Source organism: Palaemon carinicauda, chromosome 9 (genome assembly GCF_036898095.1).
Source record: "Palaemon carinicauda isolate YSFRI2023 chromosome 9, ASM3689809v2, whole genome shotgun sequence".
NCBI classification, from domain to species: domain Eukaryota; kingdom Metazoa; phylum Arthropoda; class Malacostraca; order Decapoda; family Palaemonidae; genus Palaemon; species Palaemon carinicauda.
The window spans coordinates 142,354,599-142,367,218 of NC_090733.1; the positions used below are offsets into that span (position 1 = coordinate 142,354,599).

At 41.1% G+C, this 12,620-nt stretch overlaps 1 protein-coding gene across 1 annotated transcript in view; it reads right to left on the bottom strand.

The window, feature by feature from the left end:
* The window catches only part of LOC137647207 (WD repeat-containing protein 3), a 145,060-nt gene that overhangs the window by 68,412 nt on the left and 64,028 nt on the right, over positions 1–12,620 (bottom strand). The window contains exons 10-13 of the mRNA XM_068380541.1: positions 11,605–11,717; positions 5,564–5,780; positions 3,514–3,636; positions 3,247–3,351 (exon numbers count right to left, since the gene is read on the bottom strand). Of these exons, the coding sequence (XP_068236642.1) occupies positions 3,247–3,351; positions 3,514–3,636; positions 5,564–5,780; positions 11,605–11,717 (558 nt within the window). The remainder of the gene's footprint in view (positions 1–3,246; positions 3,352–3,513; positions 3,637–5,563; positions 5,781–11,604; positions 11,718–12,620) is intronic.

Genomic DNA, 12,620 nt, shown 5'->3' on the forward strand with positions numbered 1-12,620 from the left:
AACGACGGCTTCGAAGCAGCTAGGCCTAGCGTAAACTCTGACGAAGGCGAACGAGGAGCAGCAGTTACAAAATGGACCGGAAAAAGATCCTTAAAAATCAGCATGATTTTTTTAAAGTCCATAGAGGTCTGAGCAGCTTTAGGCTCCTCTCCGTCTGACAAAGTCCCCAAAGGAATATCAGTAGGAGGAGGATCAGCACCTTCCTCATCTGAAGGAACCTCGTCCGACAATTGTCTAGTCTCATGAAAAGGAGAGACCTGCCGCGGCGGCAATGCTCGACAGGCAATGTCAACAAGCATAGGAGCAGCAGTAGCAGTAGAGGAAGCGACGTCACGTCGCTGCTGAAAGGACTGAAAACCTTGCGACTGTCCAACAACAACAACAGGAGTTGATGGACGCTCGACGTCACGTCGGAACTGCATTGACTGCCTAGACTGAGCAGTCAAAACAACCTTCGACTGCGGTGATTGACGCTCAACGTCAAGTCGAGGCAACTGAGCTGGTTGGCGAACGTCCTGAACGTCAACACGAGACTGCGGCAGCGGCTAGACTGCAGCGAGGGAGGATCCATGTCACGTGACTGACGTGAAAAACTACTGACATCACGTTTCAAAGTACAAGAAACGTCAGCACTAACGTCAAACGGACGAGTAAATGCTCGTTTGGGCGGCTGACGGCCAGAGTCTCGTTTAGCGTAACGGCGACTCGAAAGCGAAGGTTCATCGTGAACCTGCTCAACGTCATACTTCTCCATAAGGGAGGCAAGCTTAGTCTGCATGTCCTGCAGGACAACCCATTTAGGATCAACGGGAGTCGGAACGGGCCGAGACGACGGTAACGTCTGTGTTGGCAAAACATTGCCTTTACCGCGACCCTCGGACCCCGTGTTACGCTTGCATTTAATAGGCGAATAGTCTTCCGACGACTGCAAAGGGTCAGAGCTGTCCCCATGGCTACAGCCAGGACGCTGGACCTGTCCTGAAGGGACTGACTTTCGCTTAAAGGGTCTAGAAACCTTGCGCCAAGGTTTCTTTTGCGAAAAGTCTTCGGATGACGAGGAGAACACAGTCTCGCCCATCTTATGGTAAGGGCGATCTTGACGAGAAACGTCCGATACCAAAGAGGGAACGTCTGTACGTTGGTTAAAGCCTCTCGTCCCCTTAAGTCCTACGACATTACTTCTCCCTGGTGCAGGGGAGCCTGAAAGAGGTCTCGGACTAGGGGAGCGACAAGCACGAACAAACGAACCCTCCGCAACACAGAACGTTTTTTTTTTTTTTTTTTTTTTTTTGCACTTACTTCACTGATATCGTATTTTTCAATAATTTCACATTAGGCATGAATAAAACTGATATCTACCTGAAGCACGCAATTCTCCCTTACATCAAAAGGTTACAATTGCGAAATGAGTCGTATAATGTAAGCACATTAGTACAAAATGAAATACACATGCAAAAATCAAAAAACATATACATATATATCGAATAAAACGGAAATATATAAAGATAAAAAGGATCAGTGACTGGGGAGGAGACTAAACACTAGTTCACTAAAGACTACGTTTTCAATCTCTCACCGTACAGTGCCTTGGGACGAGAATAAAAACTAAAAACGTTTTATCCTCTCTCCCCGTACAGAGACTTGGGACGAGAGTAAAAAACTGAATCGAGAACAACGTTACTCGCTCCCAAACTCCTTACTTGGGACGAGAATAAAGATCGGATCATTCTCTCTTTCTCTCTCTCTCTCTCCGTCTCTCTCTCTCTCTCTTGTCACACACAAGAGAATTGCCCACTCACCCTTCGTCAATAAACAGGTTATTTGACCAAAGGAAAAAACTGAAAGGACTAAGAAATTGAAAATTAACAAGTTCCTTCCTTTAAATTAGTATCTAAAACACTTCAGTTTGAAAGAAGAATGAACAAAACGTCAAAATCGATTTACCCTTTCTGCAAAGTGAAACCGTGATTCTCTCTTTCTCTATCGTAACGATAGAGCGCAAACTGCGTAGCATAAATAAACCAAACGTTAGTTCATCTTAGAAAAAAAAAACAGCACGAAGACTATTCAAAGAATATATTTCTTAAAATATTTTCTAAAAAATATTCATTTCATAACTCTTACAGAGCAATTGATTTAAACTTAACAAAAATAAAAGTTGAATGGGCTCAACGTTGTTTAACTTCGGTTTCCAAGTTAGGACCGCCTACATCTCGGACTAGGGGAGGAATAGGTAAAGGCCGCATATAAACAAAACATAAAATTTATCTTGATGTTTAGTATAAATGGAAAGCTAATCGAAGAGGCCTAATAAAGGCGGGTGAGATATAAAATATATAGAGGAAAATCTATAAATATCAACAATAATTTATAACGTGATAAAATAATTACTAAAAGCCTTAAACACACTTCCGTACACTGAGGGAAGGGTCGGCCATCTTTACTCTATGGAAAAACCAGAGATAAAAAAGCAAGGGCAAAACACTTTTCCTCTCCTTTCAAAAGCATTTCTTTTGAAGATAGTATTGAATAATCCAACACGGCGAAAGCAATAAAACCAAAACCAAGTACTTCACCAATTTGGTAGAAAACTCGAGGTCATAAAGCGAGTGGAACCAACTTGTCGACAAGACCGACAGAGAAGAACTGGAGATGTTTACAAGTATATGCGGTATCTGGCCGATAGTCGGCGCTGGTGGGCACACCCGCAACCTTCACGGCGATCGCTCGCGAGCTTTTGGAATCTGTCGAGCCGTCGGAGACGTCAGCTATTATATATTCACCGGCTAAGTTTAATATTTAAAAACTATGATTATCATATGATGAAACCTTTTATATTAAGAGGTAAAAAAAAATAATGGAATGCATATGCTACAGAAATATAGAACTATGTGGTTAGAGAATTCCACAAAGCATTCTAAATAAAATCTATATTCAATATCAAACATAGCCATCTTAAATGTTCCTGTTATGGGGTTACAGGTGAAACAAGTCTCCATTCCCTTCTATCTTCAACTCTCATCAGGTTTTTACCATCTACAGTATACAGTAATCTTTTTCCACTCAGGTCTTCGTCCGGTCACTTCCATATGAACTGGTTTTTTTACCAACTGCTTCTCATCCTTCTTATCACATATCTGAATCACATTTCCTAACAAAAATACTGTATTATATAAAATCTAACTGACCTAGATACCACCTATCCACATAACCAACATATATTGGTATATAAATTCCCATACTGACCTTAAGAGTATCCATAAAGTAGAGAGTTTCCTTAAGGTCTAACGTTGCAACCGCTACAAATTTACCATCACTGGAACAGCGAACACAAGTGACTTGATCTGCTACCTGTAATTTAAAAGGCAATAACACCAAATTCATGAAAAAATATATGAAGCAGCACAAGAAAGTCTTACATTACAAATATCCACGGATAAGAAATATGGCAACAGTACAGTATGTACATATTTATACTGCAGTGCTTCACACTGATATAGAACATCGACTTACTTTGAGGGCTCTATCATCTTGCATGAAGCTCAATCTTTTCCCACGGCCTTCCAATTCATCTCGTACAAGTTCAAACTTCCAAAACTTGACCATTTTATCGCTGCCTCCAGAGACAAATCCACGCTAGAAACAAATAAAAATGAGACGATATTAAAATTTGTATTCAGAAGCAAAACATTCCTCTTTATCATTAATATCAATTACTGAAAATGTCATTAAAACAAAAAATTTAAAAACAATGATTAAAGAAAATTAATTCAAGAAAATCTATCTAACATATACTATATGTTACATGAAAGAAAGTTGATGAAATGGAAGCCTTATAAGCTTTTTCAATATTCAATGGCTATATAAACATATTCTTGAGCATCATTCCTTTTAAAAATAATCATGTCATTTTATGGTCTCATAGATCTCTGGCTCATGAGACTCACTCAAAAAGACACTACATGATAGATCAGGGATTCCTGCAAAACTTTCTTCCTCTCTACCATCTCCTGCAAGAGACCTCTCGGAAGGTAAGACGTGGCCATCAGCACGGATGAGAACAGGGAATCCGAACCACTCCTGAACCAACTAGTTTTGAGAGTAGGCAAACCAAAGCATCCCTAATCTTCAAAACCTAGTTAACTCACTGGAGTTTTGACAGGTGTGTCAAGCAAAGTCACTGCCTTCCCTCAGACAGCACTAGAATCTTATACTTCTTTCTAGAGTCGGGGTTGAAACCCATTGTCCTTACAAAGTATGTCCCATGCCTGACCACTCTCAAATCAGGAGAGACCCTATAGGATGGCCAGGGCAGAAGATTCATGGCCACCAACTTGAGCCAGGAAGGACATGTCTTCTGATTTGAGTCTCTACAAGGGAAGACTCTCTGCCAGTGAGCACAGACAGGTCACTGATAAGGTGATGATGAGGCCTTCTCTGGCACACAGAATCTTCACTACCTAAGTGTGTGGAGCAAGATCCTATTTGCTAATCATAAGAGAGGGAGAACCCAGAATCATATATCTGAGCATCAATTAAATCCAGCACTAACTGGCAATCAATCAATGACCAGGGCCAAAATGAAGGGTGGTGCTAAGGTTGCCTCACCCAATTCTTTGTACTTAAAAAGAGTGCAATAATGTCCAAAAAGGAGTTGTCAATTAGTGAGAGTTTGGAAGGGTGTGTGAAAGAAGGAACTTGTGAGTTAATGTGGGCAAGAGTAAGGCTATGAAGTGTACAAGAAGGGAGGGTGGTGCTAGATTGATTGTCATGTTGAATGTAGAGTTACTTGAGGTAGTGGATCACTTTAAGTACTTGGGTTCTGTTACTTGCAACAAATGGTGAAGCAGAAGCATTTGTACGCCAGAGAGTGAAGGAAGGGCGTAAAGTGTTGGGGAAGTGAAGGGAGAGGTAAAGAATAGAAGGTTAGGGATGGAAATAAAGTGCTGTATGAGAAAGTGATTGTACCAACTGTGTATGAAAGAGAGAGAGAGAGAGAGAGAGAGAGAGAGAGAGAGAGAGAGAGAGAGAGAGAGAGAGAGAGAGAGCGAGCTACTTGCTCGCACATTCCGCCTGTCATTAACTTCCTTGTTAACAAAATCACAGCCTTTCAGAGAGAGAGAGAGAGCTACTTGCTCGCACACTCCGGCTGTCATTAACTTCCTTGTTAACAAAATCACAGCCTTTGAGAGAGAGAGAGAGAGAGAGAGAGAGAGAGAGAGAGAGAGAGAGAGAGAGAGAGAGAGAGAGAGAGAGAGAGAGAGAGAGAGAGAGAGAGCTACTTGCTCGCACACTCAGGCTGTCATTAACTTCCTTGTTAACAAAATCACAGCCTTTCTAGGTCTGCTGAAGAGATTCCCTATTTTTAAGGACGAAAGTTTTGTATAGGTGTATGAACAAATGTAATTCAACAGTTATCAAATTAATTGAAATTATACAAATTCAATAAAAATCAATTGGAACATATCTATTTCTGAAACACTAACATAATGTAAAAACGGAGATGGAAATTATTTCAACTTAATCCATGAACTGCATATTACATTAAACGAAAGAAACTTACTCCATCGTGAGTCAAAGCTATTGACCACACTCCAGTATCAGTTTCAGTTTCATCCGACTCATGAGCCAAAATATCTTCAAGCATTGCTGATGATACAATGTCAAACAGCTGTATACGGCCAGATCGGGTTCCTATAACAGCATGACGATCTCCAGGGGCAATGACCAGGGAAAGAGCATAATCACATGCAATAGTTGCTATGGCTTGTGTGTCTGCCCTGCAAAACAAAAATTATACATAATATAATACTTGGATTTTTCTTTTTTTATAAATACTCCACCTTGAGTACTGTATAACATGACAAGAGCAAAACATTAATTCTTATTAATAATGTGAGTAATTTTAACTTAGAGTAAAAAATTCTAAAAGTAATTTTTATTTTCACTAAATATTGTGTATAAACCAAGTCATTTTCAATAAGGAACTTCTTGAGAGGAGCTGGGAAGGTCAATGAATATGTTAATAAGGTAGTTAACGACAGATAGGTAGCGCAGGTGAGCAACTCCACATATTTGTCACTCTTTCTTTTAGACATTCAGCTCAGGATTGAGAAAGGTTGTTGAGGTGGGAGTTTAACTTTAAAGGAAACCTTACGTTCTTCAAAACAGACTAAATTATTTGAGGGATGATGTCCCCTTAGAACTAATCAGGTTCGTTCTTTTCCTTCTCTGGAATATGCCGGTTTCCCTGGTTCCGTACAGGATTGAGGGAGATGACTCAAGTAACCTCCTGTCAACGCATCATAGAGTTGAGTGGGGCAAAGGAAAGAAGAAACAGAGAAGCCATTCCTTCTACCTTCCATCCAGAATTTAATTTACAAGCTACCATAGACAAGATACTTTCTGTCCCATGTGAGAGAAAGGCTAGCTACACAACTACTTGAGCAGCCACTAGCAGGCCAAGAATATGTGTCAAAGGACTTGTGGGTATACTCCCTTAAACAGAAGGCAATAATGGTTGTTTGGTGCATCCAACCTCCTGTTTTTATCAGTTGGCCGACTGCTTGATTTTTACAAAAGGCCAATGTGGGACTAATACAGTACCCTTGGCAATGCGACCTCTCATTTGAGCTAGTGCATCAACCCGCTCAGTGGTCAAGGTGTATACTCTTTCTATCCTCAGAAAGAGACAGTGTATTTCAACATCTCATCCGTGATTCTGCCAATAATAATGAAGAGATGTTGACATTTGGGCCTGAGATGTCAAATCCTCTTCAGATAGCACAGCAGAGTCCTCATGGGTCAGAAAAGCATCTAACCTCCATTGCCATCTGACATTTCATGTAGGGAGGGATAGCAAAGTCTTAAACCTGGGGTGTTATTCCAATTGTTTCTGGGTTTACGCCATGAAATTGGACACAAAACTAAAGGAGACTCCCATCCAACCCCAAGCATGGGTTATTACATAAAAGAGTCTGTGCACCTCAACTACTCACTTCACAAATGCTAATGCTTTTCAAAACAATTTTGAGATTCTCAACTTTCATCTGACAACATTTTCAAAGGCTCAGACAGGGTACTCTTAAGAGACTTGAGAACACGGGTCACATAAAACTCTAGGAAGCATAGAAAACTCCCACAAGTAGGAGAGGTCTATGGCCTTAGTCAGATGATTGAGGACAGTGGCAAGTTCTCCAACATCTTGGTAGTGCCACATGAAAAGCATTTCACTTAGAGGAAAAATTGGGTAGTCTCCAACAGTAAAAAGCAGGTGACTTTACGGATTGATGATAGTTCTGAAGGTGCACCTGATAATAGAAGAGAGTTGCATAGGGGTTATTTCTCTTGGGACCTCAAATAAGTGCTAACAGACTGAGATACCACTAGGCTGGTGGCATCAGAGAGCTACCACAATCATCCTGAGACCTGGCATGATGAACACTTGGATGACCAGCCTACAACATCGACTTCCAGATAATACCATAGGTGTTGGAAAGCATTTTTGAAAGCTGCTCACATATTTGGAACAGGAGGTTGGAACACCAGGAGTTTCCTGTTTAACTATGTTGGGAACAGGTTGATAAGAGGTAAGCCTAGGACAATAACCTTCGATGTCAGGATGCCAGAGAACTTCAAATCATTTATTCTTTCCACTAAACAAAGATGTAGGAAATACAATCCTACAACATGCCCCCGAGACTCAGCTTGTCTGGTAGTACATTCATCTTACCCAGTATGTATCTGGCTGACAGCTCAATGCCATTGCTCACTACCAAGATGTGGACCTGCGTTGTCAACTTGCAGTGAAATAGAGAAACTGCCTCCTTACTCCTAGACTTTAGCAAAAAAAAAGGGATTTTGATGAAGGAAAAATCTATTTCTGGGCGAGAGACCTGTGCCACCCAGTGAAATAGTGCCAGAGAATAAGGACCCAAACTTGACAAAGAGTCCATCGCTTAAAATTTCAAGGTCGCTTGTTCAGCGTGCCAAAGGAAGGCTCAGACAAGCAAAGAGTAATCCTAGACCTGTCCCGTCTGAACTCCTTCATTCGTTGCGACAAGTTCCACATGCTAACCGTCTCTCAGGTGCGGACCTTACTTCCCCGTGGGGTCATCACCACCTCTATAGATCTTACCGATGCCTACTATCACATTCCAATAGCAAGGCACTTTCGTCCTTTCCTAGGCTTCAAACTAGACAAACAGGCCTATGCGTTCAAAGTGATGCCATTCGGACTCAACATAGCGCCCAGGATCTTCACCAAACTAGCAGAGACGGTAATTCAAGAACTTCGAATCCAAGGGATTCAAATAGTGGCTTATCTGGACGACTGGCTCGTCTCGGCAGACAACGTCAGGAACTGCCTCACACCAACGGACAAGGTTCTCACCTTCCTTCGACAGTTAGGGTTTCAGGTCAACCTAGACAAATCCCGCCTGGTCCCGGAGACTAAGTTTCAATGGCTGGGATTACAATGGGACCTACGCTCCCATATGTTATGCCTCCCCAAAGCCAAGAGGACGGAAATAGCAAAGAACACGAAACGGTTTCTCAGGGACAAGTTGTCGTCCAGGAGGTATCAGGAAAGCATTCCAGGCTCCTTACAGTTCGCCTCCGTAACAGACATTGTCCTAAAGGCCAAACTAAAGGACATAAACAGAGTATGGCGCTCCAGGGCAAACAAGAGGCGTCGAGACAAAAGAGCTCGACTTCCCCCAATCCTGAGAGAAAGTCTTCAGCCATGGACGAAAGTCAAAAACCTATCGAAGTCAGTCCCCTTGCAATATCCAGCCCCAGGACTCGTCATTCACACAGACGCCTCCTTAACAGGGTGGGGAGGATACTCCCAGCACAAGAAAGTTCAGGGACTATTGTCGACGATATTCCGACAATTTCACATCAATGTCCTAGAGGCCATGGCAGTATTCCTCACTCTAAAATGCCTGAAACCAACCAGGAACCTTCATATCCGGCTGGTTCTAGACAGCGCAGTCATAGTCCACTGCATAAACAGAGGAGGCTCCAAGTCAGCCCACATAAACCACGTCATGTTAGCAATATTCTCCTTGGCAACATCAAACAAGTGGCCTCTGTCAGCAGTCCACCTTGCGGGAGTGCGGAATGTAGTGGCGGGCGCACTTTCGAGGACAACTCCGCTGGAGTCGGAATGGTCTCTAGACAAACAGTCATTCAAATGGATCTTATCTCAGGTCCCGGGTCTCCAGGTGGACTTGTTTGCGACGGAATCCAACCACAAACTACAATGTTACGTGGCCCCCAACATGGACCCTCGGGCTCATGCCACAGACGCAATGTCGTTAGATTGGAACGTTTGGAAGAGGATTTATCTGTTCCCTCCGATAAATCTCCTGTTGAAATTATTGGACAAACTCAGGTCTTTCAGAGGCCGAGTAGCTCTGGTAGCCCCCAACTGGCCCAAGAGCAGTTGGTTTCCTCTGTTACTGGAACTGGGCCTCTGCCCTCGGCAGATTCCCAACCCTATACTAACACAAGTAGTACAAACTCGCAATGTGTTAGCTTCCTCAAGAATTCTGAGTGCCTTAACTTTATGGACTTCATGAAGTTTGCAGCTCAAAAGGGTGCAAATATTGACCCTCTAAATACCCTATTCTTGGAATCGGACAAAAGGGAATCCACCCTCCGTCAATATGACTCAGCTGTTAAAAAACTTGCAAAGTTTTTATAGGACTCAAAGGTTGAAAAGATGACGATGAATCTAACTGTGACCTTCTTCAGAACTCTCCTTGAATCAGGCCTAGCAGCCAACACCATCATTACGATCAAATCAGCTTTGAAAAAGATCTTTCATATTGGTTTTGATATTGACCTTACGGATTCATACTTCTCGTCCATCCCAAGAGCTTGTGCCAGATTAAAACCATCAACTCGCCCTAGTGCGGTTTCCTGGTTTTTGAATGATGTCCTGAAGCTGGCCTCTGACACTCTTAATGAATCCTGCAATTACATGGCACTGTTAAGGAAGACATTGTTCCTACCGAGCCTCGCTTCTGGCTCCAGAATTTCAGAACTTTCTGCCTTGTCTAGAGACTCAAGGTCATATTGAATTCCTCTCTTCAGGAGAAGTCCTTCTCTCCCCTAACAAAGTTTTCCTCGCTAAAAATGAGGACCCTCAGAACAGATGGTCTCCCTGGAAGATTGTTCCACTTCCTCGGGATCCATCCTTGTGTCCAGTTACCACCCTGAAAGCCTACTTAAATAGAACTTCCATTACAAACACAGGGCCCTTATTTGTTAGAGAAAATGGAAGAACCATTACCCTTAAAGGAATCAGGCAACAAATCCTTTATTTCATTAAACAGGCTAATCCTGAATCATTCCCCCATGTCCATGATATTCGAGCTGTTGCTACTTCAATTAATTTCTTCCACCACATGAAATTTGATGAACTCACAAAATATACAGGCTGGAAGTCCCCTAAAGTTTTTAAACGCCACTACCTAAAACCTTTGGAAGCTCTAAAATTTGCTACAGTAGCAGCTGGGAATGTGGTTCCTCCTGAAGGTACTGAGTCTTAATCACAACGTCTTGCTCTATCCTCTTGCCCTCCTACCTGCCTTACTTATTGTTACTACCTAGTTTTGGTTTTGTTTTCTTGACTACACCCTTATGGTGTATTATTTGATAACTCGTTAGGATCTCAATTACTACGAATTGTTTTTATTTTATACCTGTATTTAGTCTTACTCTCCACGAGCTGGTTTTGTTATTTATCATGATGTTATTTATTAGATCTGCATTATCTGCCTGTCTTTTTGCCATCCCTAGTATGGGATTTTTTGCCATTATTATATTTAACTATTCACTATTAATATTGAGAGTACTTACCCTCGGGATACCCTGTATATCCTTTTCTGATATTAAAATCACGTTTGGTATTATTTTGTATTTATTACTTCCCTCAGGTATTGTGTCAAGTTTGGGTCCTTATTCTCTGGCACTATTTCACTGGGCAGCACAGGTCTGAGCCCAGAAAGGTGGTGTTATAGCTCATCAAAAATACAAAATGCCATGTTATCCCTCCAGGCCTCAGTAGGAACAAGCCAGAAGTCATCCACCCATCTCAAAAAAGAGAGGAAATATCATTAAGGGCCCTACGGAACTTCTTATGATCAGCTTTCCTGGACTCCTCCTCGAGAGAGAAAGAGTCAGAATTGGAAGAGCTGGAAACAGAGAAAGAGCATACTCACTTCTTCCTCATACCAACTTTCTTTCAAGGCTCACCAAACAGAGCAACTATTGAGACAGGGAGTAACTACTGTACAGTGGTTGCTCCGACACAATCTATAACAAGTCACAAGTCTTATCTGTTACAAGTGTCAAAAAATGAGATTATATATGATATACAACATAAATTCATACATAAATACATGTATTTTTATGTTTCATTAAGCTTCTTGGTAAAGAAGGGGTAAACCAACTACCTTGATAACGATTCAATGGTCATTCTAATGCTGCCAAAGAAATATACCTATTCTCAGAGATAAAAGTTTAGTATATGCATAGTAACAATTATATAGCTGTCTATCATTATTGTCAACTATAAAATTAATGTAGTCTCACCTGTGCCAAACCTTGAGAGAATCCCCACTTGCGCTAATAATCTGGTCACTCAAAGAACTGAAAGCAACTGCACTCACTAACGTCCTGTGACCAGGCTGATCCAATAATATTGTCTGGAATAAATAAAATTGAATTATAAAAACAGAAAGCAAACTAGAACATGGTTTTCATTCACTGAGTTTAAATACAGATTATGAGGATTTACGACCTGTTACATGCCTGGGAATAGAGGAAGGATTGAGTTGTCAATAATAGCCTACATGACTCATTGAAAAATATAGCCTCTTTCAGTGTATTAATGTGGCAATGAAATTGCCACAGGTCTCCGGTTGTATTTTCAAACCTGTGCAAAGAAATTTAACACAAGAACGTACAGAAAGTTCAGTAAAGATGGGTACATACGATAAGGAATAACGATAGGGAATTTAGAAGAAACAAATTATCCAGGAACTTATTTTACAATAACAATTACAATCTATGATCAATACTCCATGGGTATTATTACTGTTCTATATTTTTATTTTTCTGTACAGTATTAAAAAGATAATCTATAAAACCACAAATTCAGAAGCAAAACAAATTTTATACATTTTCCTTCTCAATCTATAAAACCATGAATCTAACAAAAAAGGAATTTCATTTAGTAAACCCTTTTACCCCCAAAGGACGTACTGGTACGTTTCACAAAACCCATCCCTTTACCCCCGTGGACGTACCGGCACGTCCTTGCAAAAAAAATGCTTTAAAATTTTTTTTTTTTTTTTTTTTTTCATATTTTTGATAATATTTTGAGAAAATTCAGGCATTTTCCAAGAGAATGAGACCAAACCGACCTCTCTATAGCAAAAAATGATATTTTAATTATAAAATAAATTTTTGAATATACTTACCCGGTGAATATATAATAGCTGCAACTCTGTTGCTCAACAGACACATACATAAAAAACTCGCGAGCGATCGCTATGCAGGTTGCGGGTGTGCCCACCAGCGCCAACTGTCGGCCAGATACCACTCTC